Source organism: Muscardinus avellanarius (assembly GCF_963383645.1).
Source record: "Muscardinus avellanarius genome assembly, chromosome: 3".
NCBI classification, from domain to species: Eukaryota; Metazoa; Chordata; class Mammalia; order Rodentia; family Gliridae; genus Muscardinus; species Muscardinus avellanarius.
Window position 1 is genome coordinate 39,898,370 of NC_137788.1, and position 27,299 is coordinate 39,925,668.

General features: G+C 41.1%; 1 protein-coding gene across 2 annotated transcripts; it reads right to left on the reverse strand.

Moving 5' to 3' along the window:
- Positions 1-2,261: 2,261 nt before the first annotated feature.
- On the reverse strand, positions 2,262-26,433 carry ATPAF1 (ATP synthase mitochondrial F1 complex assembly factor 1; the record flags this gene model as incomplete). 2 transcript variants are annotated; one of them, XM_080690471.1, is made up of 9 exons in its annotated part: positions 2,262-2,456; positions 4,674-4,781; positions 7,115-7,210; positions 11,673-11,720; positions 12,840-12,890; positions 17,188-17,250; positions 18,080-18,130; positions 23,620-23,728; positions 26,129-26,433. In XM_080690471.1, the coding sequence occupies 9 exons, from the start codon at positions 26,431-26,433 to the stop codon at positions 2,262-2,264; spliced, it is 1,026 nt and encodes a 341-aa protein (XP_080546597.1). The 2 variants fall into 2 exon arrangements, with proteins under 2 accessions (XP_080546597.1, XP_080546598.1); XM_080690472.1 differs by lacking the exons at positions 4,674-4,781; positions 7,115-7,210.
- Positions 26,434-27,299: the final 866 nt, after the last annotated feature.

A 27,299-nucleotide genomic window follows, 5' to 3' on the forward strand; every position in this document is an offset into this window, starting at 1 on the left:
ATCATCTTTTTACCCTCTGGTGGAGGTGTTATGAAATGTACTAGGATTAAGAACTGGGTCCATCTGGAGGGAAAAGCACACATAACTAGATATCCATGAAAGCAGCTCCACACGATGTCAAATACTCTTGGGATGTGAAACATTTGGAAGGTGGGAGGGCACTTAAGGGAAATGGCAGGGCTGGTAAGTTTCCAGTTTCTCAAAAGATGAACTGCCAGGACCAGGGATAGGTCTAGAATTTGTATTAGAAAACAGCTCAATGATGTCTGTTTTTTTTTTCTTTTTTTTTTTCAGTACTGGGGATTGAAACCAGGGCTGTGTGTGTGCTAGGCAAGAGCTCTATCACCAAACTACATCCCTAGCTACCCCTTTTTTTTCTTAGTGTGGTACCTCCAAGCTACACTTCCAGCCTTATTTTATTTTGAACAGGGTCTAGCTAAGTTGCTGAGACTGGCCTTGGACCTGAGATTCTCCTGTCCAGTCTCCCAAGTGCAGGGATTACAGGCTGTACCACCTGTGCATGCTTATCTTCCCCAGCCTTTTCTTTCTTTCTTTTTTTTTTTTTTTTAAGTTCTGGGGACTGAAGCCAGGGGCATACTACCTCTGAACTACACCCTTGGCCCTATTTTATTCTTTATTTTGAAACAAGGTCTCACTGAGTTTCAAAGGACCTAAGTTGCCGAGGCTGGTCTGGATCCTGTGATCCTCCTGTCTCAGTTCCCCAGACTTTTTAAAGTTTTATTTTTGAGACAGGGTCTAATTGGTCCAGGCTAGCCTCAATTCTGATATCCTCCTGCTTCAGCATTCTGAGAAGCTGGGATTATAGACATGCACCATCATGCCCCGCCAGAAATCTTTAGAGAAACTGTGAAAGGGTAGCAGCTTTTCCAAGTTAAACAAACATCTGTCTCTCTACATACTGACTCAGAAATACAACAAAATAAACATAGCTCAGAAAATGGGAAGCTCAATCTTTTTTAGATAGCTTGCAGACAGGCCCAACCTATAAAAGCCTTCTGTAATGCACATGTGCGTGTGCATGTGCACGCACGCGCGCGCGCACACACACACACACACACACACACACACACACACAGCTTAAACTTCTACTCACCATATTCAGTGTCATCAAGATCTTACACAGGGCAGCAGAGTGGAACATGTTAGATCATGAATAGGAAGGAAAAGCATACCCAGGGGCTTGACAACAGTTCTGGGGGCAGAGGGGCCTCGAGCTCAGAGGCTGATGTGTAACCACCATCCTCTTCTATGACTAAGCATGGAGCTCTAACAGTGACATTAAAAGCACCTGTGGATTTCCAGTGCTAGAGAACAACTTTATTTCTGGCATTTCAAGAAATTGCTAAGTCCTAAGATGAGTTTTGATAAAATTAGCCCATAGTACTGACATTATAGACAGCACACAGCTTAGATTTCACTGGTTTGTATAACAAAGACTGTAAGCCAGACTTAATTTTATTGCTATATTTTTCCCACATTCAATCTGGGAATATGTGCATCTATCACTTCTTCATGTAATGCTTGGAGCTGTTTTTTAAAAAATTATGCAAATCACAAATGATCTTCTTACAAAAATATTTTATTTACATTGCACTGATTCACCACCTTCAAACACACAGCTTCTAATCGACAAGTTGGAGGAGCAGATGCCACAAACTATGGCTTAATAATAAGCAGGTGCTGTGCCTGTTTATATCTGAAATTTGCTGACACCCCACACCAGCTACACCAAAGGCAACTCTGGGGCCTCTAGATGGAATCTACACCCTGATGAGACTCTCTATTTTAGAGTCTAAACAAGATATTTGGGTTATGAGTTTTGGCCAGCTGCCCAGTGCATGGGAAGAGTACATAAACATCTAACTAGATATCTCACCATAGTAGGTCTCCAGGCTTCTCATCCTGTCACAAATTCATAAAGAAGTACAGCTGGGGGCTGCGAGGTCAGAATGTCTAGAGTGCAACTCTGCTGTTACACTGTGCAAAATCAAGTCAATGCTCTGCATATCCCTGTCTCTTGTTATGACTGGAAACCTCAAGTATGCTGAGAGGTCATTATCAGAGTATCTGGGTACCTCTCAAGTATCTGGGCTCATCTCCACAATCACTTCTTGCAGTATGCACACAGGGCCACTCACAGACTGCATATTATAGATGCTGAGCTCTTGAGTTCAAGGGAGTAGGTGGGCTCTAGATTATGCAGGGCTGAGCTGTTCTGTGAGGAGTCAATCCTTAGAGTTCTAAGTCTTATCCTGATTCTGGGCACATTTCAGTCCTGCTCCAAGTCCGCTTTGCTCCAATTCAGCGATGACAGACATATATTTGAACTCATTTGGTCTGAAGTTAAAGGTCTCCACTAACCCATAGGTCTCCTTCCGATCAGTGGCATAAAAGAGCTGCACTTGGTTGGCGATGCACTGTGCCTCAGCAACATTCTGTAAGGCAAAAAGAATCATGAGGTCCTTCCTGTACAGAGTCCATGCTCTTCTGTGTTTGAGTTCTGTGGTGGGTGGGTGCCTTGCCTAAGGGCTCACTGCTTCTGAAAGCGCCCCAACTCTCTGATTTTCCAAGTCTTAGTTGGGTGTCTCTTCTCCAAATAATTGAATAATCTTATGTTTATCACCACTACAGTATTTATTACCCTGTACTGTATTTGTCTTTTTTTTCTTTTTCTATCAACCCTACTAAAAATTCCTCAAAGATATAGATCACAGCTTGTTTTATATTCCTGCACAGTGACATCTGGTGAATGTTTGTTCAACAAATTAATGTGTATGTAGCCGGGCGTGGTGGTGCACGCTTGTAATCCCTGCGCTTGGGAGGCTGAGATAGGAGGATCACATGGGTTCGAAGCCAGCCTCAGCTACTTAGTGAGACTTTTAGCAACTTAGTGAGACCCTGTTTCCAAATAAAATATAAAAAAGGTCTGGGAGTATAGCCCGGAGGTAGAAAGCCTCTGAGTTCCACCCCTAGTACCACCAAAAAATAAAATAAAATAAAAAGTAAATTAATGTGTATGTTCACAAGATCCCTCTTCATTCAGTTTCTGAATAGCTGAACATATTTAATAGAGGAGGAATAATAGAGGAGGTTACCCAGTTCTGAGAATTAGTTTCTGATTATTAAGTTCTTGACTAACTAGGCTGTTACTGATATCACCTAATCAGAAAAAAAATGTGAAAGCCAGCTATGATGGCTTTAAAATTTGTCTACGAATTTATGAATTCCATGACACTCAGGACATTTAAGTAACCCTACAGGGGAGTCAAAGTGGCACAGGAGTAAGGCCTCTGCCAACAGCCACTTAAGTGGGGTCAGAAGTAGCTCTTCAAACCTTAGCCTTTGGAGGTCTGCAGTCTTTGTCAATACTTTTTTTTTTCTTTTTTCTTCAGTACTGAGGGTGGAACCCAGGGGTATTCTACCTCCGAGCTACACCTCAGACCTATTTTTTATTCTTTATTTTGAAACAGGGTCTCACTAAGTTGCAGAGGGCCTCACTAAGTAGTTGCGGCTGTCTGCAAACCATGATCCTCTGGTCTCAGCCTCCCGAACGCTGGGATTACAAGCGTGCACCACCATGCCCGGCTCTAGCCAACATCTTGATAGCAACTTCATGAAACTCTGGGGCCAGAACCAGCCAGCTAAGATGCTCCTAAATTCCTGCCTCTCACCAACTGAGGTAATAGATGTCTGTTGTTTTAAGCTACTGAGTTTTGGAGTAGTTTGTCATATAGTAATTTATATAACCAATTCACCAGCAAAAATTCAGGTAAAAAAAAGGCTTTTTCCTAAAGTATAGTATAGAAAAATGCTGAGCAGAGACCACCGCATGACTTGAAGTACCATGACGTTGAGGACATCCTGTACCACCTCTGGCAGATGATACTAAATGAGCAAGAACTAAACAAACAGGTTAAACAGTATCATAGAACTGCTCCTGGTACCTGGATATGCAGGGGAACAACAGGCACATTGTCAGAACTTTCCTCTAGTGATTCCCATCAGGAATGGAAAAAGAAGGGAAGGAAAACACCACATATGGTGAAGGCTACACATGTGAACGGTGTGGAGGAAGACAAGATTGAGAATTCCTTTAGACTTTGAGCTCCTCCCTACATTTCTGAAACCATTTACTTATCCACAATCTCTTAGCTGAAATCTCCAGGGCCAGATACACCCTGGATTCAGAATTACTGAATTTTAGAAAGGTAACAGATACAGATAATATATAACTATTTATTATGCATTAGATAACTATGTATTACTCCCCATAAATGAATACATTACTTCCCTAATAAAATGTATAATATTCTATATTAAGTAGAATTAATTAGGACTATAAATGCCCTCATGTCAGTTTAAGTGAAGATTTAGCTCTCAAATGAGTTTAAGTCAGATGAGGTTTTTGTTAAACAAGTGTGTATTAAAAAACTATTTCCAGAGCTTGTGGATTTCAGAATTGTAAATAAATAATCAAGAATCTATACTAACTTTAACTTGGAAGCACATGCGTGAGACAAAATTATTGTCAACTTTATAAATAAGAAACAAAGTACATGTAGGTCTCTGGGATTTTACCTTTTATGAGCTTTGACAGAAGATAATATCTTTAGGACCACTAGGTAAATCCAAAGATAAATGTTGATTCTTACCAGGAAGGTGGAATCCATTTCTGCTGTCATCAGCACTATGCCCTTTTCTTCCTTAAGTTCAGGGTAGTGATATAAAATCAACTGGCTGGCTGCAGAGTCCCCTCGGGTCTGCAAGGAGGAACACTTATCAAGGTTCTTAAGGTACCACCACAACAAACTGCAATTTCAAAGCAATAGCGAGTCTGGAGGAATTCTGGTTCTTACCAGCCCCTTGGGTAACTAGTGAGTTGAGGACTGGAAGGTGGGGGCAAGGTCAGGCCTGCACAGGCATAGTGAAACTGACAGCTTGCACGGTGTTATTTGTGTCTTCAATTGGAAAAGGTCTGGCTTTTTTCCCAGGAAATGTTTATAGAAGCTGTGAATTCTTCATTGTGGCCATACATTTAAAAACAAAATGGCACAAGCAGCTACCAAAGCGAGTTCTAAAGAAAGCAATGTGCCTGTGTAATTGCCACTTTTATGGAGTAGTTCATGTCACAGCTGAAATCTACTCCCCTCAGCTGCTTGTGAAGACTGAGCTCTTCTAAGCTGTAGCCAGAGCTGCATGGTTTGCACAAAGGCCCAGATTTGTGGTGTGCAGTTTTAAAATGTAATCTAGTGGGGGAGAGAAAAGAAGAACTGGACCATCATAACTTCATGAAGAATGGTCAGGGCAGTAGTTACTAGACCTCAAATCTAGACTAGGAAGAGAGGCTGGATTTAAAGCTAAAGCCCATATGTGGTCTAGAAGGAAACAACTACATTAAGACATAAACCAAAACACACGCCTGGATTTCATCTTTAAAATTTCAGCAAGAGTCCTTTTCATTATTATACCTATTGCTAATAGTTCAGCCTCTTAGTTCTCTTGAACACACTTCTAATATTAAATAGATAATTTTGATCATAATTATAACTTTATATACTCGTAATGTTGAACATAATTATGTTTCCAGATCTTTCTGGTATGCTGGGAATGAGCTTCATGGGGGCAGGGACCATGCATCATAGATTTCCAAGTAGCAGCATCATTCCTACACAATGGCATTATGCTTAAGTTCATAGACTCTGGAGCCAGACATCCTGGACTCAGACCCAGCTCTATCATTCAGCAGTATGAACTAATTGCTTCAAGCTCACTTTAGTCTCTAACTAGAAATAGTAACAAGAAGCGTTTCACAGCATATTTGTGAGGATTAAACTACATAACAGATATAAAACATCTGGTACACAGTAAGTACATCCAATGTTGTTTATTATTTTTGGTACTCAATAAATGATCGTTGGACAAATTATAACACTGAATAGCTGCTTCCTCATTCTATTTCTCTTTACCCGAATTTTAAAGCCAATATAATACATGCTTATTTTTGCCAGATGTGGTACCCAAATATAGAATGTAAATCCTAGTCATTATGATTTAAAATATTTTCTTTTTGAGATAGTGGTCTTGCTATAAATTCATGATCCTCCTAGGATTATAGGTGTGCACAGTTCCTGGCAAAATACTGACTTTTATTTTAAAAGTGTCAAATACAATGATTCTAGCTTTTAAACTAATGTTTGAAATAAAAGGAGAGAAAAAAGGAAGCAAACAAAATAATATTTATGAAATGAAAATTATCCATCTAGCACACTGGAAGGTTCTGACTTGGTTAATAAAACACAATTAAGACATGTAGCGTTTTTCAATGGGCTTAAAGCTTGGGTTAAAAAGAGAAAAAAGCTGGGTGTGCTGGTGTACACTGGTAATTCCAGTACTTGGGAGGCTGAGACAGGAAGATCGCAGGTTGAGAGCCAGGCTCAGCAACTTAGCAAACTTTCTAGCAACCGAGTGAGACCCTGTTTCCAAATAAAAAATAAAATCAGGGTGGGAGCATAGCTTGGAGGTAGAACCCTTCTAGGTTCAATCCCCAGTTTAAAAAAAAAAAAACACACACACACAACAAAAACCAAAATATCCTGAATGGGTGTGGTGGTGCATGCCTATAACCCCAGTACTTGGGAGGCTGAGATAGGAAGATTGTAGGTCTGAGAACAGTCTCAGCAATGTAGCAAGATTCTCAGAAACCTAGCGAGACTGTTTCAGACAAAAAAGGACTGGAGGTGTAGTTCAGAGGTGGAATGCCCCTGGGTTCAATCCTCAACACCACCACTAAAAAAAAAGAAAACATCCTAACCTAGCCAGGTTTAAGTTAGGCACACGAAGGTAAGTGGGTAGAGGTCTGGAAAAGAGACAAGAGAGCCAGATATAATGAGGTCTCTTCTAATTTCTTAGTATTAAGCATGGCTAAGAAAACAAATCCAATATTCCAAGTATGACAATTAATCAGTGCCACAGCAAATACTGCTGGAGTTAGTAGATATTCTGTGCTCCTAAACATCAGAAAAGACTCTTAATCCCACCAACGGGTAGGCTTCTTTCTTCTACCTTTCTGCTTGGTAGGGCACAGTCCACCTACCTGAATATTTATAAGTGCAGTGAAGTGGAGTTCAGTACCTGTCCATTGTCCTACAAAGAATTCATAACCTTCCCTTCTTGGCAGTGCACACAGAAACTGTGGGAAATAGATACACATGAGATGAATGAATAAATGAAGTCATGTTCCTTAAGTCCAACCACCTGTATAAATCACTCCATTTTTTAAAAACATTTTTAAAATCATGAAGCTCATATGTGATAATACAACAAACTCATATACTTTTCAATGCACCTAAGAAAGAAAGCATTAGAGATATAATCTGAGGCTCCCTCTGCACCCCATTCCTACTTCATTCAAGAGTCGATATCTAGCCTGCATTAGGCACCTGTCATTCTGTTTCTATACTTGCAATGTATTGTAACGTATATCCATAAGCAAGACACATGGCTGAGTGTTTAAATCTCATCAAACTGTATGTATCCTTTTGTAACTTGCTTTCTTCACATTAGGCTTCTGAGATATCCATGTTAATAAATGTAACTCTAATTCATTAATTTTTCACTGTTGTATGAATTCTACCATAGAAATGTAGTACTATTTTTCTCTTGATGAACATTTGGGTCTTTTTCAAATTTTACTTATTTACTTTTTTGTGGTACTGGGGATGGAACCCAGGCGCATTCTACCTCTGAGCTATACCTCCAGCCCTATTTTTATTTTGAAACAGGGTCCCACTGAGTTGCAGAGGGCCTCACTAAGTAGCTGAGGCTGTCTGCAAACCATGATCCTCCTGACTCAGCCTCCCAAATGTGGAATTACAAGCATGCGCCACCATAATCAGCTCCTTTTTTAATTTTTAAGCTTACTAATGGTGCTGAATTACCTCATGTTCCAATTGCTATTATTACTTCATGATTTTAACACATGACTCTAGACTAAACACCAGAAATAATTAGTTTTATGTTCAAGATGCTTAGAATTGGAGATGACTGGTAGAGAATGGTGCCAGAACAACAACAAAAAATGTTAGTCAATATTATTACATATGACATGTATAACATATAAAATATACATGAGTCAGCAAAGTTGTCTCCCTCCCTTTCTTTCTTCCTGTACTAGAGATTGAACCCAGGGGCATTCTGATTTACATATTTTATTTATTTAGTTAGTTTTCAAACAGGGTCTCCCTAACATTGCCAAGGCTGGCCTTGAAACTGTGATCCTCTTGTCTCAGCCTCCAAAGTACTGGGATTATAGGCATGCACCATCATGACTGGCTACGAAGTTGTCTTCATATTGGCAACTACTCAGGCTCTGATTTGTGGTTATTATTATTTTGAGGTACTAGTGATTGAACCTGGAGCCATTCTACCTCTGAGTTATATCCTCAGCCCTTTTTACTTTTTGTTTTGAAACAAGGTCTCTCTAGGTTACTCAGAGTCTTGTTATGTTGCTGAGGCTGTCCTCAAACCTGAGATTCTCCTGTCTCAACCTCCCAAATCCTGGGATTACAGGCTTGCGCCATCACACCCAGCTTATTATTATAAGATAACCTATTTGATACTGATCCTTTATTAAGGGAAAAGTTAAAGATTTACTGAGGCATGGATGAAGTACAACAAATTATACATAAAGTGTATAATTTGGAGTACTGTCATATGTATACTGTGAAACCGTTACTATAATCAACACAATCTACAAGTCATCTCCAAAAGGTTTCTTGTATCCGTTTTGTAATTCAAATCTCCCTGCTCCCACTGATTTGCTTTCTGTGATTATAAGTAAATCTGCATTTTTGTAGAATTTTTGTATAAATTTTTTTTTTGTGTGTGTGTGGTACTGGGGGTGGAACCCAGGGGCTTTTCTACCTCCAGGCTATACTCCCAGACCTATTTTATACTTTATTTGGGAACAGGGTCTATGTTGCTGAGAGCCTCACGAAGTAGCTGAGGCTGGCTTTGAACCTGTGTGATCCTCCTGTCTCAGCCTCCCAAGCGCTGGGATTACAAGCGTGCGCCACCAGTCTGGCTATAAATTTTGTATAAATGGAAGTACAGAATATGTCCCTTTTCTTTTCAGTTTTACTTCTTTCTCTCAGCATAATTATTTTGTGATATATCCATGCTGGTGCATGTCTTAGTTGTTCAACTATTTTTATTGCTGAAGATTACTCCATTGTGTATGTACAGGTCCAAACACAAACACATACTCACTCCTTTCTCATAATTTCTATGCACCTGTGATAGGCATTTGGATGTTTCTATTATTTGGTTATTATAAATAAAGCTGCTTAAACATTTGTGGACAGGTCACTGCATGGTCTTTTGCTTTTAGTTCTCTTGGGAAAATACTCAGGAATATAATGTACAATGTCTGCTTAATAGGTTAGGTATATGCTTTTATTTTTTGTGTGGCTGAGCCCAGGGGCATTCTACCTCCAAGCTATACCCCCAGCCCTCTATTTTATTCTTTATTTTTGAAACGGTCTCACTAAATTGCGGAGGGCCTCCCTAAGTAACTGAGACTGGTCACAAACCAGCATTCCTCCTGTCTTAGTCTCCCAAGCATTGGGATTACAAGCATGCACCACCATGTCCAACAAATATATGATTATTAGCATTAAAGAAATTGTCTTCCTTCCTGGTACTAGGGTGGAATCCAGAGGCCTTCTACCTCTGGGCTACATGCCCAGTCCTATTTTATTTTTTATTTGGAAATGGTTTCACCAAGTTGTAGAGAGCCTCACTAAGTTTCTGAGGCTGACTCTGAACCTGACATCCTCCTGTCTCTGACTCCTAAATACTGGAATTACAGGTGTGTGCCACCACACTCGGCTTTTTACACAATCACCACCAGTATATGAGAGTCCCAGTTGTTTCACATTCTCACCAGCACTTGGGATGACCAGTCTTTTCAGTATTATCAATTTCAGTGGCATTTCATTGTGTGGTTTTTTTTTTTTTTTTTTTTTTTTTGTGTGTGTGTGTGTGTGGTACTGGCGTTCCTGGAAGCCCTTCTACCTCCGGGCTACACTCCCAGACCTATTTTTACATTTTTATTTGGAAACAGGGTCTCCTAAGTCAGCGCGCGCGGCTGGCTTCGAACCTGCGCAATCCTCCTGTTTCTGCCTCCCAAGCGCGGGGATTACAAGTGTGCGCCACCACACCTGGCTTCATTATGGTTTTAAATTAGGTTCTCATGGCTAATAATGTCAAACATCTTCTCAGGTGCTTATCTGCCATTTCACTTCTTTGGTAGACTATCCAAATCTATTTTAAAATTGGGCTTTCTGTCCCTTTATTATGAGTTATAAGAGTTCTTAATATGACTCAGGTAGCTCCCATCTTTTAGAAGCAACTAATGCTACAAGGAACATAGGTGTACAAATAAAATGTTTTACTTTTATGAAGTCTAACTTAATTGTTTTCATAGTTTGTGCTTTTTGTGATGTACTTATATTTTTGTGAAACCAAATCTAAGACTTCCTGGGGATTGAACCTTGGGACATTCTACTCTATACCTCCAGCCCTCTTTTATTTTTAAACAGGGTCTTGCTAGGTTGCTGAAAGTCTCGTTAAGTTGCTGAGGCTGTCCTTGAACTTGTGATACTCCTGTCTCAGCTTCCCAAGGGATTACAGGCTAGCTCACCATGCCTGGCTATCTATGACCTATCTATTTGAGATAAATTTTGTATAATGTGAGGTCAAGGCAGAGGTTCATTTTTCTGCACATGGACATCCAATTGTTTTTTTTAGTATCCTTTCCCTATGTAATTTTCCTAACACTTTTGTTAAAAAACAACGAGTGGCAAGTTGGTTTATTTTTACATTTTCTTTTCTGTTCCATTGATCTCTATCTTTATGCCAATAATGATAAGGAGGACTGTTCAAACAATGACTTGATATCAGAAAATGAAAATATAATGAGAAGTGTATATTCTTCATTTCCATACCAAAAGCCTATTGGGATTTTCACCAAGATTGTACTTAACCTACAGATCAATATGGGGAGAACTTAACATCTGAGCAATACTGAGTCATCCGATCCATAAATATGATATAGCTCTCTATTTAGGTGTTCTGTATTTTCTGTCAGCAATGTTTGGGGAAAAAATTGAAGCCCCTAAAAATTGTTACCAACATTAATTGAACTGTCAAGTCAGCTCCCCATTCTCTTTCCTTGAGGTTTTCTGGAAGCTCATTACACCAGCAACCACCTCGTAACTCCTTTTAGGCACATATTACCAGGATAGCATGACCAAAACCTCAAAGAAGACTGCTAATGAAACAAGAACTTGAAAGAAGCTGCAAAGATTCAAGTCTTGGGGGCCTTCTAATGTGCACTGGCACTGACAGGTCCACGTGAGAAAGGCCTGCCATGTGGCAGGGAGCTTACAAGCTAGAAGCCCCCTGGGTCAAATCCACATGGTTTCATAAGGTGTAAATATTACTTGTAAGTACAATTAACGTGAACATCTTTGTTAAATAAGCAGAGCACCGCAGTATGCAAGAGAGCATGAAATCTGAAGGGCTGGCTGGAAAGCACCCTTGTTTGGTAGTATTGATAAGCAATCTTTACATGGTCACCAGGAACTTACTGTTGGACAGCACTGAGCCCGGTTCCAGATCAAATCAAACTTCTCTTTCTGTAAGTTGGAAAGAAGCAGAATTAATTCACAAATGCAAAGACACAAGACTGTAACCACAAGTTCACCAAGATGGAATTCTGGAAATATACTACCTCTAAAACAGTCTCTTACGTTCCATCATTTACAAATCACTCTTGTGACAGAAGGACAAGAAAAGCCAGATGTGCTCTGTCCACTGTTAGAATTATGTGTGAAGATCAGGCACTCTAAACATCCAGGGAACGAAGTCAGTCCAAGGGAGGACTGAAGAAGGGCTGCTCAAACAATGGGCTGGCATCAGAGACGGGAGATTTAATGAAAAGTGGAGACTGTTTTGGCTGTTGAACTCATGAAGGATATGGCTATACAAAAGGGGATAGTGATACCCTCAAAATAATAAAAAGGCCTTGCTAACATTTACTTTTCTACCTATGTTTTCCTCCTTATTCTTATACTTACTCATATAAGCTCAGTAGATATTTATATGCTGATATAAATTTAATCAAATCTACTTCCTCCTCAGGAAGAAAAGAATAATTGAAGAACTACCAGTATTTCAAATGGTTTCCAATGCCAGCAGAAGGACATTAGCCAGAGAAGCCCATAGCACCCCTTCCTGTCACAGACTTTTATGTCAAGCAGTGACCAGTGACCATCTCCAAGACAGCAATTTCAAGAAGCAAAAAACCAAGAAAATGCCACTTTACTTGCTAAGGGAAACGGTCAGAGAAAGATGAGGAGGCTCCACGTCAGTGTGGGTATATATTGTTTATAGACAAAAAGGGAAGAAAGCTGTGCCAGAGGCCCTGTCTTAAATTCCTATGGCTTGCTTAAAAAACACCAAAAAGAAATAAAAGACATCTGGAAATTACTCAGCAACATGAACTTATACCATGTTCCCTTGTTAGAGGCTCGACTCAGAAACATTTCTAAACCAGAGAGAGGGAAAACAAAAGCCATAAATATACCATATGGAGCGTCCAATCTTTGGTACTTAGGGTATAATAAAAACCCTCAGAGCTGTAAAATGTAAGTTCTCAAGAGGCCATAAACACAGGAAAAGTAAGGGCAAACTCTGTTAAGGCCGAGCCTGACCTTCGCACTGCAACACTTTCATTTCCCCTCCCAAGTACTTACAGGAATAACTGCATATACTGTATCTTTTGCTGAAAAATACTGCTGCCAAATCTGTATTAAAAAGAGAGAAGATGTTTATTGACACTTGAGTAATCTTTTCCATCTGTGCCAAGAAATGGCGGGCAGCTTTCATTGCTCTAATACACTACCTGCTGTAATGCTTTTATAACTAATATATAATGACAAAAAAGATTAAATACTATACCTACTTCTAGGTGATCAACTGTTACTTTTTTTTTTTTTTTTGGTACTGGGGATTGAACCCAGGGCATTCTAATGCCTCCTAGTTATACCCTCAGCCCTATTTTATTTTTTGAAAGAGTTTTGCTAAATTGCTGAGGCTGGCCTTGAACTTGTAATCCTCCTGTCTCAGCCTCCCAAGTACTGGAATTAAAGGTGTGTGTCACCATACTCCTCTAAACTCATTTTTTTTCCCCAGTACTGGGAATGGAACCAGGGGCAGTCTACCTCTGAGCCACACACCAGCCCTATTTTTTATTCTTTATTTTGAAACAGGGTCTCACTGAGTTGCCAAGGGCCTCACTAAGTAGCTGAGGCTATCCATGAACCGCAATCCTCCTGTCTCAGCCTCCCAAATGCTGGGATTATAAGCGTGCGCCACCACACCCAGTTCAACTGTAACTCTTAATAACAAATTCTGTCAGAGAAATTGATTCTATGATGTCTGAAATCATTCCTGTGGAGATGTACTGTATATATGATCTTTTATTTTCATACCTTCCTTCTTCTCTCCCCAGCCAATGGTGGGCCTGCCTTAAGAGACTAAGAGACCAGGCCATCAGTCATTCAGAGTCAGGGTCTGGATGCAAATCCCAGCTCGTCATTTACCAGCTACGCTACCTTGGGCAAATCACTGAAACTCCCTAAATAACACCAATAAAATAGCAATAATAGCAACCTCACAAGATTGTTGTGAAGACTAAATGAATATAGGTTTGTGCTTGGCACAGAGTAAATACTAACAATAATGCTACCTTTTGTTGGCTATTATTGTCTTATTATGGGTAGGTATTGAAATACTGCTTCCAGAAAGTCCTCCATATGAGGGAGAGAGAGTCTGCTAGGTGACTATGGTATTTATCAGTCAGAAATCCTACCTCTGCCTAGCATAAAAAAACAGGGCAAAGTAAGGAATAAAAATTTATATGATAAAATTAGAAAATACAGAAAAGAAAAAAATGTCTAATCCTACCACCCCCCAAAAATCAGTTATCATTATTTTGATGTATTTGTTTTTTCTAGTAGGCTTTAGGGATATTTTTTCTTTTATAGTATAGATAGATATAGTGCATATGCAGTACTGTGTCTTGCTTTTTTTTACCCTTAGCTTATCATATGCATATGTTTTATATTTTTATTATTACTGTTGTTCTCCATGCCTTTTCAAGTTACTGGCTGACTGGAAAGCCTTCCTCTCTCCAACTCTGACCCCTCAAATTCTTCTGTTCTCTAAAGCTGAGTCTGTATGCCTCTTCTTCCATGTAGTCTCCTTTGATCATTTCAGTCAGCTCTCCTATGAATTGCTTTTGGACTTAATACCTCTGTAAAGATGTCTAGGTTAGCTTCTTCATAGTAAGGTTTACATATGGATCTATCTCCCTCACTAGTTTGCAAGTCCTCTGTAGGCAGGATGTCTTCCTGTGTTGTTATCAATGCCCGGCAACCCAAACAGCACTCAGAAGTGCTGGCTGACAGATGATTATAACACAATAAGAAATATATCTGGTCTATGCTGATTGCTGACAGAGCTATTAAAAGAGGACTTAACTCAGGTTAAGGAGGAGTGCCAGAGGAAGAGACACTTAGTTGTATCCTGAAAGAATGGTTAGCACTGAGGGGTTAAGAGGGAGGCTGGAAAGATGAACAGGCAGGGCAGGAAGAGATGAGAGACACATTATAAGCAGAGAATGGCAACATCAGCAAGGACACTGAGCTGGGAAAGGCACCCAAATAAGGTGACACCTGAGTGAGCTGGTGTTGAAGAATGGTCATCAGCCTTTAGAACTGCTCTGCTCTGCCAACATTCCCATTGAAATATAAGGTACAAGCATGGGGATGTGGCTTAGTGGCAGAGTGCTTGCCTTGTCTGTGTAAGGCCATGGGTTCTAATTCTGACATCATATAAATAAAGCAAGGCTTCAACTGGAGATACTAATCAAGATATGATCTATCTAATTAACATAGAGCACTAGAGGACTATTACCTCCTACAACCTAGGCAAACCACTCTATTAATGCAGCCTGTTTCATCTTAATCTGGTCTCTTCATTCTAAGCAGCATAATCTGATTGTTTTGATTTAACTAATGATATTAGCAGATACTTTATGAATCAATATTGAAATTTATGAGATCAATAGATATTTCCTAATTCGACTGACTTTCATTACTCAAATACCATTTCAATGGACAAGCCAGGAGTAGTGGCACACACTTGTAATCTGGTACTTGGGAGGATGAGACTGGAGGATCACAGGTTCAAGGACAGCCTCAGCAATTTAGTGAGGCTCTCAGCAACCTAGTGAGACCTTGTTTCCAAATAAGAAATTAAATCGGTCTGGGAATATAGCTCAGAGGTAGAATGCCTTTGGGTTTAATTCCCAATACAAAAAAATTTCAGTGAACCCAAATTAATATTTAGAATTCTAGGTCTACATGATATTCACATGAGCAGGCCTCCTGGGCCTGGCTTCTCTCTCTCCTAAGAGACATGCTTGGGACCCAAGTTCCATTGGCACTCCTTCCCAAAGGCACAGCCTGAGGTCTCCCTGAGACTTCTAACTTATGGAAGTTAGAATCCTGTGCTGATCCTACTTGGTTTTATTTGTTCCTCCACTAGGTTAAAACTTCTTGAAGGTAGGGAATTCTGTCTGCCACAGACCCTGATATTCAGTAGGTATTCAATAAAAGCTCGCTAATATAAATGATACAACAGCCAAAGGAAAACATGACAAATAGTTCAACTTCTTGAAAGCGAGTATGATACAGTCAGATAGAAATGGATGTAAATCCCAGCTCTACCCTGGCTCAGGTACCTCATCTCTTTAAGTCACACTGTCCTCAGCTTTAAGTTGGGAATAACAGCAACTATTTCACTGGGTGGTTATGAAAATCTTATGAAATAACACATAAGAAACACATGGAGAGTACCTGATGCAGCATGCTGTTTTTACTATTAGATAACTAGTATATATAACTAAAAATATAATTCATGGAATTATAGAGTGCCCAAAATAGTTTCTTATAGTCTAATTTAGAGAAAAGAATCACAGACACACAAAAAGTAATTAGTAATGCAAACCAAGGTCCATGGAATAAAAAGGGGACACTATGAATGCTTTGAAGGAAGATATTCAGGAAGTTTCTTAAAGAAGGTCCTGAAAAAATGAAGGATCATGAATGTCAGGAAAAGGGATATGGGAAGTCTTGAGCATTTCATTTTTTTTTTTTTTTTTTTTTTTTGCGGGTCTGGGGATGGAACCCAGGGGCATTCAACCTCCGAGCTACACCTCCTGCCCTATTTTTTATTCTTTATTTTGAAATTGGGTCTCACTGAGTTGCAAAGAACCTCACTAAGTAGCTGAGGCTGTCCGTGAACCGCGATCCTCCGGTCTCAGCCTCCCAAATGCTGGGATTATAAGCGTGCGCCACTACGCCCGGCTACAGCATTTCATTTTTGAGTAGGTTCCTAACATAGTATTTTTGTCTGTTTTTCTAAGAACATAACTATAGCACTTAATCTGTGCCAACCACTGTTCTAAGTGCTTTACAAATGTGAATTCATTTAATTCTCAAATAACTCTAGGAAGCAGGTACTGTTATTATCCCCACTAAGAGTGGGAAAACTAAGGCCCTGAGAAGTTAATTTGTTCATGTTAGACAGCTAGTAAGTGGCAGAGGCAGGACTTAAAACTGGAAGTCTGGTTGTAGAGTCTATGTTTTAACCAGTATGCTATGCTTCTCTAGAAGGCAAGCAGAACTTCAAGAGGATTCAGTGGGTGAGGCAAAGTGGGAGAAATGGGAGCAGGGAACTTATTTAGAAAGGGAATGCTGTAATCCAGGTATGGAATACGGATGATTTAAATAAGATGTAGACAAAATGAATGAAAATGAAAGGGGAAATACAAATTATTTAGCTATATAAGAGAGAGACCAAGAAAGACAAGTTTTCTTATGCCCCTGTTCATGTAATTTATCACTTTTGCTTCATATGACTACTTTTCATTTTTGCTTGAAAAAGGTGTCAGAAAATGTATGCTCCTTTCTACTGTCAGATTTGGTTCATAGAACACGTTTTCATGGAGTATGCCAACTCATTTTCATTCATTACCTGTTTTATTTCTTCTGCAGTTTTGTCTTTCACCATTTCAATGTTAAAGATTGAACTGAGAGTCTTGAAAGAGAAAATAAAAATCAATCAACACCTATAATTTAAAAGAAACCAAAAAATCCCAGCTTAATTTGTCTCTAAGCCCTGTGGGAAACCATATGTCAGGACAGGGAAGCAGACTGTCAGCAAGTACAGAACAAGCATAAGAACAGGGGCACCTCAGAGACAGAGAGCCCCTGGGGAGCTCCCTTCCTCTCCCTCCCTGGGGAGGGTCTATTAGGTCAACATGTACTTCCCAAGTGCTTCCCTCTCCACAATGACTCCTACAGCATTCTGCAGCTGGTAAAAGGACAAATTATTATTATTATTATTATTATTATTATTATTATTATTATTAATTTGGTGGTACTGGAGTTCCTGGAAGCCCTTCTACCTCCGGGATACACTCCCAGACCCATTTTATATTTTTATTTGGAAACAGGGTCTCTAAGCCAGCGTGGCTGGCTTCAAACCTGCACCATCCTCCTGTCTCTGCCTCCTACCACCATGCCTGGCAGCAACTATTATTTTTAATGTAACTACTATTTTACCAAAGGCGACTCCCTGTTTGCAAATTAAGTAACAGACTAAATGTTTTTATTTGATTTTTTAACTTTCTTCCTAAAGAAAGAAGTGGTGTCACTATGTTTCCTTCAAATTTCCTCCTGAACCCCTAAAATCCATAGCTAGGGGTCATCTCAAGGAAAAAATTCCATAGAAATACTTATCTCTACAATTGGAAAAATCACCTTACAGGTAATCGTTGAAGCAAAGTAAATATGTTCAAATTTGCAGCCTTTTGTTATGTCTCATGCCTTCAGACTTGGATGTCTATATTTAATTAGAAACTTACCTTGTCCTTAGTGAATCCTCTACTCATAGGCTGTTTCCCCAAGGCATCAGTCTGAAATGATTAGACAGGATATTAAGCCACACTTTAGTAATCAGAAAAAGAAAACCAGTCTAGCTGAGGTATCCAAACTCATTACCTTGTATCTAAGTACTCACTTCTCTCTACTCTTTATTAACAACTGTACACACTATTTTAGCCTATGAGTTTCTGTTTATGGGATGACTTTCCTTTAAGATTCTGATATGCAGAGATGAGAAAAGACTTGTCAGTAAGCACCATCTGTTAGTACCGAGAGCTCATTCTATATTTACCCCTATGGATATGAGGGATTTTCCCCCCCAAATTAGGTCTGCTTGTGTTTCCTGTGCTCAGTGCTCTGATCTATCCCACAATGAGCTACAGAGGAAGTGAGAAACGGAAGGATACGTTTCCTGAGACTGCTTCTCATCTTTGATATCATTTCTGATGGCAGGTGTCCTCCCTCAGTGGACATCTTTGAGTACTTAATTTTTTTTTTTTTTTGGCAATATGAGCTACTCACTTATGTTAGGTAAGTCGAGTATTCAGTCTAAATCGCCCCCTCATTAAGTTAGACTTCCTCTCAAAAAGCCAAGAACAACTGAAAGTGAATATTTTTTTCTACTTCCTCTGATAAAAGTCACAGACTGGAAATCCTAGTTCAAGTTGTTTTTTGATAGTTGGTTAAGAGATGGCTAATTCTGAATCTTCTATTTGGTCTTTCAGTTCAAGAATATGCCTTCCAGAGGTACAGAGTATAGTCTACATGTGGAATTTTGAGACTAAAAAATACTTCCTGCATAAACCTTGCCTTCTGTCACCCTGTGTTTTCATGAATCCAAATCTTTCATAAATGATGTTCTTGGTACCTATACCCACAAATTAGATAAAAGCCTGGTGCAGAAAAACCTATTGGGTGCCGGGCATGGTGGCGCATGCTTGTAAGCTCCATGCTTGGGAGGCTGAGACAGGAGGATCGCACAGGTTTGAAGCCAGCCTCAGCTACTTAGTGAGGCTCTCAGCAACTTAGTGAGACCTTGTTTCTAAATAAAATATAAAATAGGTCTGGGAGGATAGCCTGGAGGTAGAAAAGCCCCTGGCTTCTACCCTCACTACCACCAAAAAAAGCCTTTTGGGTGCCCTCTGGTCTTTTCGGTCAGACCCCTATACATCAGTAGCATCCTAATGTATCTGTTTCTTCCTATGTCAGCCACCTAAAAAGGAGAGAACTGATTTCATATTCCTGCCACTCATTCTCAGGTGTATTGTGAAAACAAAACAAAGCAAATAAAAACCTCCACTTGCCTAGCTACCTTCATCTTTCAATCACCAACTTCCAGGACTGTATTCTTTTCTTAAAATGTCCCTAAATCCACTGTTTCCATTTCACTTAAAGGAAAAAAAGTTTAAGCTCCAAGTATACGATTATCACATTTTATCAAATCTAAGACACTACTGATCCTAAGATTCACCATGATTTTTAGTACCAAACACCCCATATATTTAAAAATATATATATTGGGGGGTAAAGGAGATTGAATCCTGGGAGTATTCTACCTTTGAGATATATCCCTCCCGTCCTATTTTATTTATTTTGAAACAGGGTCTTGCCAAGTTGCTGAGGGCCTCACTTAGCTGCCGAGGCTTGTCTTGAATCTGCAATCCTTCTGTCTCAGCCTCCCAAGTACTGGGACTAAAGGTCCACTATACCAGGCTTCGGAAACTAATATGATAAAACAATAACATAAGCCAGACATGGTGATATGTGCCTCTAATCCCAACTACTCAGGAGGTGGAGTCAGACAGATTGCAATTTTGAGGCCAGCCTTGGTAACTTAGCAAAACACTGTCTAAAAAAATAAAAAGCTGAGGCTTGTAATCCCAGCACTTGGGAGGGTCGCACAGGTTCAAAGCCAGCCTCAGCTACTTAGTGAGGCTCTCAGCAACTTAGTGAAACCCTGTTTCCAAATAAAGTATAAATAGGTCTGGGAGTATAGCCCGGAGGTTCCACCCTCAGTACCACAAAGAGAAAAACAAAACAAAACAAAACAAAAAACAAAACAGGAGTGGTGGCATACACTTGTAATCCCAGTACTTGGGAGGCTGAGACAGGATTGCAGGTTCAAAGACTGTCTCAGCAACTGAATGAGGCTGTAAGCAACTTTTTCTAAATAATAAAATAAAAGGACTAAGGATGTAGCTTGGAGGTAGAATGTCCCTGGGTTCAATCCTCAGTACCAAAATAATAATAATAATAATAATAATAATAATAATAATAAAGGGCTGGGGATATAGCTAAGTGGTAGAATAACCTTGAGTTCAATATCTAGTACTCTCCCCAAAATAACATAATACTTTTATTTCCTATCACATCAATTTGAGACAGTTTTGAAGATGCTAATATGTGAAAAAGTAGACAACTGATGAAATAGTTAAAGTAGTTAAAACTACATGCTAAAAGTCTCAAATACAGTTAATAAAAAAATTATTCTGTGAGAAGAATTCTTTTGTTGTCAAAATAATCAGATGGATGGTGATACTTGTATTTATGGGCAGGCATACCACGTATGCTGCAACCTTACAGGTTAAGTCTACACAATGAAGAACTCTTCCTCATCTGCAGACCTTTCAATGTCTAGCCAGGCATCCTTGAAGTGAAAATCTTCTTATACTTACCTGGCCTAGAACTTAGCTTTCTATATGTGTGTGTGTGGTGCTGGGGATTGAATCCAGAGGCATTCTGCCTCTGAGCTACACCCCAAGACCTATTTTATTCTTTATTTTGAGACAGGGTCTCACTAAGTTGCAGAGGGCCTCACAAGTTGCTGAGGCTGGCTTTGAACCTATGATCCTCCTGTTTCAGCCTTCCAAGTACTGGTATTACAAGCATGCACCACCATGCCTGGCTTAATACACAGCTTTAATAGACATTGAATTTTCCATATACAACTGATATATAACTTTAGAAAAGACTGTACAATGTGGAACTTCAGGTCACTAGTAACAGCAATGATCATAGTTTTGGGTTTTTTATAATCACGAATACAACACTCCTGTAACCAGTCAGCATCTGCTGCTTATGTGCTCACGGTTACTTAATAAATAGATGGAAATATCTGGTGAGACTATATTAGGTATCACAGAATAGCTTAACCCAATAATTTACATACCAACATGTATATTTTGTTAGAAAAGTATTTCACTTTAATTGTGGTTAGGGCATCATACTGATTACTCTTCAAAAATCAGGTATAGCTGGGTGTGTGGTGGTACATGCTTGTAATCTCAGCATTTGTTTGTTTATTTTTTTGTGGTACCGGGGATGGAATCCAGGGGCCTTCTACCTCCATGCTATACCTCCAGACCTATTTTATATTTTATTTTGAAACACGGTCTCACTAAATTGCAGAGGGCCTCACTAAGTCGCTGAGGCTGGCTGCGAATCTGAGATCTTCCTGTCTCAGCTTCCCAAGTACTGGGATTACAAGCGTGTGCCACCACGCCCGGCTGTAATCCCAGCATTTGGGAGGCGGAGACAGGAGGATCACAGTTTGTGAACAGCCTCAACTACTTAGCAAGGCCCTTCGCAACTTAGTGAGACCCTGTTTCAAAAACTAAAAATACTAAAAAAATAGGGCTGGGGGTGTAGCTCGGAGGTACAATGCCCCTGGGTTCCATCGCCGGTACCCCCCCCACAAAAAATTAGGTGTATAGGTAGATTATATAGTCTACTTCCTATATTGTTTTATTTAAAGGTAGAAGAGGAAGAATTAAATAAAATTTATTATAAAATTGCACTTTTTTATAGGGAGCTAATGATTAAAAGTAAAGAGAGGGCTTTGAGAATAGAGTATTGGTTGGTCATTAACCTTCTTTCTATCTAGATAAGAAAGATAATAAGTGAGTATTTACCTAAGAGTATCCATAATTTAAATATTTGTTCTGCAGCTTATCATTTAAAAAGTGCAATTTTTGCTGGGCGTGGTGGCACATGAATGTAATCCCCGTGCTTGGGAGGCGGAGACAGCAGGATAGCGAGATTTGAATCCAGCTGCGCTGGCTTAAGAGACCCTGTTTCCAAAAAAAAAGTATAAAATAGGTCTGGGAGTGTAGCCTGGAGGTAGAAAGGTTTCCAAGAATCCCAGTACCACCACCAAAAAAAAAAAAAAAAATGCAATTTCTAAGCCTATTTACAAAAACAGGGACAAGCTGGGTTGTGGTGGCGTAGACCTGTAATCCGTTGGCCTGAGACTAGGGGTTTCCTTGGCAGCCAAGTTCTTGCTGGGCTCTGTGGATACATAAATTAGGCAAAGTACCTCACTGTGTCCTGAAACTCTTTACTTTCAAAGCTCTTCCTCTATTTGAGCTAATTCCTTGACCTGGGGCTGGGAGTGAAGTCTGGATGGTATTGGTTGGTAGCAAACAAAATCCAGCTTACCAACTGTTTTTGTAAATAAAGTTTTTGTTGTTTTGTTTTGCTTTTGTGGTGCTGGGGATTGAACCAAGGATCTTGTGTATGCTAGGCAAATGTTCTACCACTAAACTATATCCCCAATCCTCTAAATGAAGTTTTATTGGAACATAACTATATTCATTCATTTACTTATTGTCTGTGTCTGCTTTTACAATATAATAGCAGAGCTGGGTAGGTGCAAGGGACCATCTGGCCTACAAAGTCTAAAATATTTACTATCAAGTCTTTTATAGAAAAATTTGATTACTGTTCTATGTCAAAGTCCCACTCCCGCCTCTCTGCTTAATTTAAATTCTCAATATTATAGTCTGGATCTGGCTCATATGTTGAAGGTCCCCAATGTAGCAATGTTCAGAGGAAGGGCTTTGGGAATAAATGGATCACAAGGTCTCTGATTTTACCCATGGATTAATCCTCTGATGGATTCATAATTTTGATGGCATTATTGAGAAAGGTGGAAACTACAGGGGGTAAAATCTAGCTGAAGGGAGAGTCCCTTCAGATTAGAACCTTGGAGACTAATCTGGCCCCTGGCCCCTTTCTCTCTCTGTTTCTTGACTGCCACAAGCCAAGTAGCTTTTCTTTTCCTACATCTTTCCACCATGATGCTCTGCCTCACCTTAGCCCTAGAGCAATGGAACCAGCTGACAAGGGACTGAGACTTCTGAAACTGTGAGCCCAAATAACTTTTTCCTCTTTAAGCTGATTTTCTCAGGTATTTTGTCATACCAGCAAAATGCTGACTAAAATACCCAGACTCTTCCTATTCTGGGTCAGGTTCTATCTCCACTGAGAAACTTTCTCTGATACTTGCAGCCCAGTGCCATGTGTTCCTTGGGAGCAGGGGCTATTCTTTTTACGTTTCTATCTCTACCATGATCAAAGTATCTTAGCCAGAAAGAGCAAGATGGAGGCTGAGTAAGCAGAAAGAGGCTATGTTCAGATCATCCAGTTGATCCATCAAGGAGCCCACTTCAAAGGTAAAGGCTGTGGGATGTAGGGAGGAGTGCTGGTAAGCCAACAACACAAAAAGGATGCCACATCTTACCTTCTGCTCCACACACTTGATAAAGTCACCTTGCCTGGAGTGCCCCACTGGCTGCTTCCGAAGCTCACTACGCTTTTCCAGGCGGGACTCAAAAGCCGCTGGGTCAGACCTGATCAGAGGTGAACCAAAAGGTAAACCACCCGTGTCTTTTCGGATTTTGAAATAATAAAGCATCATGTTCCACCATTCATGCTCCACAGAGAAAAGGCAAAGCATCAGAGAGACTGAAGTATTTTCCTTTAGTCAGTAAAAACCAGGCAGAGGATTAAAAATCAAGAAGGTAGAAAAACAAATCTAGCTATTCAACTACTGCTAATCTTCAAGTGGCCAGTGTTAACATTCTCCTGCAGACTATTCCCTAGCATAATACAGGGCTTGGTCCCTCAGATACTTATACCATATGTTCTCAGAATTAGGTCCTTAGGATGGAAAGGGTACTTTGAAGTGATCCTGTCTGGGTCAACTCTCCTCAGGTGGGAATCCTATAGCATCTATACTAGGCATCAAGATTTTACTTGAATATATCCATTTCTTTGACATTTCCCTCTACCCCCACTCTTAGGTTAACCATCTGTTTATTCAGATCCTGGTAATTCAAAGGCCTCACGCTTCCTATTTTGCAGATTTAGCACCTACCCCCCAAAGGATTTGCAGATGGAACATGAAAACTTGGTTTTTATGTTAAAAGGGGCTAGTTTCCAGGCTGAAAGTCCAGATTGGGGTTGCTATCTTTACTGAGAATTCTTCAGGCTCTGCACACTTGGGCGAAGCCATCATCCAGGGACTCTAGCTCCTTGGTTGTGGGACCCAGTGTCATATGTCAGATCTACAGGAGCCAAAGACATCTAGGCTATTCCTCTGGTTGCCTTTCCCAGTCAAGGCATTTTAAGGGGGCTTTCTTCCATAAAATTCCTTTCTGAAGGTGATATCAAATGCCACTCTCTTCACTGCTATGTAGATGGATTGATCTGTCCTTTTGGAAGGACTGGGTCAGCCCTACTAGTGGACATAGATACGCCTGGGCCTGCTGTGGTGAATGCGTAGAGAGGGTGAGGGACATGCTGGGCAGCGGGGTACTTGTGGGGCTCTGGGGATATAGAAATAAATGAGAAGAGTCCCTCCCTTAAGGAGCTTACTACCTAGTGGGAGGGACAGGTATGCAAATGAATAATAGCAAGTGCTACAGTTATAATGATGAAAATTTGCTCAAACATCTCCAAATGAATGAAGTGGTTTTATGCCTCTGTACTTTCACCTAGACTGACATTTCCCCTATTTCTTTTTATGTGCTAAACCATTTTATTCAAAGGAAGTTTTGGTAATAGCTAACGTTAGACAAGAGATTTCCAAATGTATTAGCTTACTGCTCCCTTTGCAGAAAAAAAAAATTTTTACACAGAGCCTCCCTGAGTGTTTTTACCACCCTTTATTTTATTCAATGCTCCTCAGGTTACTATCACCTCTCTGGACTGTTTTTTTTAGCAACCCCCCCCCCCCCCAACACCAGAAGGTATCAGCTGTTCAGGGGAATCTATCAATACTAGGGAATTTGGGTGCTACCCAGAAGTCAATGAGGTACCCTGGGAAGATGACTCTTCAGAAGATAATGGTATGTATAAATGTTTATGGGATGATCTAGTAGGGAAGTAAAACAAAGCCATTATTTGTTCATGAGTAAAAAGTGAGTGGGAGCTGGTAAGTATTCATAGAGGGAGTAGACAGTTCTTCTGAGAAGCTTATATGTAAAGGAATCAAAGAGGAAAGGCTGGAAAGGGATGTAGTAGCCAAAGAAAGGTTTTTAAAATGCTGAGCGTGCGCCTGGCGTGTTGGCGCACGCTTCCCGCGCTTGGGAGGCAGAGACAGGAGGATCCCGCAGATTTGAAGCCAGCTGCGCACGCTGGCTTAGGAGACCCTGTTTCCAAATAAAAATGTAACAATAGGTCTGGGAGTGTAGCTCGGAGGTAGAAGGGCTTCCAGGAACCCCAGTACCACCAAAAATAAATAAATAAACAAAATGCTGGGCGTGGTGGTACATGCTTGATCCCAGCATTTAGGAGGCCGGGACCGGAGGATCGCAGTTCAGTGACAGCCTCACCTACTTAGTGAGGCCCTTTGCAACTCAGTGAGACCCTGTTTCAAAATAAAGACTAAAAAATAGGGCCGAGGGTGTAGCTCGGAGGTAGAATGCCCCTGGGTTCCATTCCCAGTACCACAAAAAATAATAAAATAAAATAAAATGACAAATACTTGAGAATATAAAAATCCTGTTGGAAACGGGGCAAAAGTACTCATTTAGTCTATCATTGCTTCAAAAATTGAGAAAGATCTCTAGAGTAGCAGTGACATGGACTCAGGTAGAGGGGCCCAGGATGGAAGTGGGGGACACCAGTTAGATGACGTCAGTCGTGGGGATATGCGGGACAGTGCTAGTGCCCACCTTCCCGGGCCTGGCCGTCCCAAGGCCCAGTCCTTCCCTCTCCCCGCTCCCGGCGGGCAGGCCCGGGCGCACCTGCGCAGCTGCTGGATTTTGTCCCGGTAGCGATTGTAGAAGGGATTGGCCTCGAGCTCAGCCGCAACCGCGCGGCCGTCCTCACCCCCAGAGGGCCGGCCCGAGCTGGGGCGAACCGGGAAGACGCGCAGCTGCGCGGGTGAAACGAACCCCAGGCCCAGGGCGCGGCTGCGCACGGCGCACAGGCCCCGGTAGAGCCCGGCCACTTGCAGCACGGCCGGGCCGGCGCCACCGGCCGCCGCCATGGTCGGCTCTTCCTCCTCCTCCTCTGGAAACTCGGCCCCCGGCCCGCGCGCCCGCTCCATCGCTGTCCGGCTCCGCGGCGCCTGCGCTATGCCACCGAGGTTCCGCACGCCCAAGGTTCCGGGCTGCGGCCGCGGCCGGGCGTCTCTCGCCGCCTCCCGGGAGCCCGTCGGGATTCGCGCCCTCCCTCCGGGGACCAGCAGCCTCTGCGCGCCAAGTCTCCACCGCGGTCGGCTCGGCCCCTCGCGTCCTCACGGAGTTTGCTCCTTTTAAATTCTCTTGGCACCCGCGGTAGCAGCCCGTACTGCAGCGTCTAACGCTGTTTCACCCTACGAGCATCACAGCCGCAGTCTCTTTACTGAGCTTTTTATGCACAGAATACTTTATCGGCTTCATATCCTGGGAAGCAGGTATTCTCATTTTACACAAGAGGAATCAGAGGCTGACTCGTTAAGTGACTTGTCCAGTGTCCAAATCCTTAAGTGATTTGTTCAAGTTCCATCCAAAAGCTGAGTTCTTTTCAAGATGCCAAGTCACTCTGAAGCCTTGTTCCCTCTGGTTCCTTACATCTAACTGGGAATCGTCTTTGATATGTCTTTATTCAGGGTCTTTTTTCTTCTTTTAAATCCCTGGAACGCTCTCTCCTTTCACAACCCAGATGTCACTATATTCTTCCCCTTTCAAACAAGGTGTGACCTCTTGGGGTCATCAGGGACATTTAACATCATTTGTCTCACCTGTTCCCAAACTGAGTGGACCCCTCTGTGAGGGCAGTCATTCCATTGTATTGTGTGGAAGTCCTGTGGCGTCTTACCTGACTCTCCAACTCTGCTAGGTCAAAACTGACACTCATGGAGATCAGCCCTGCTCTGTGCTGGGAGCAATGTAAGTCCAGGTGTGCTGGCCTGAACCTGGCTCAGGCTCCTTG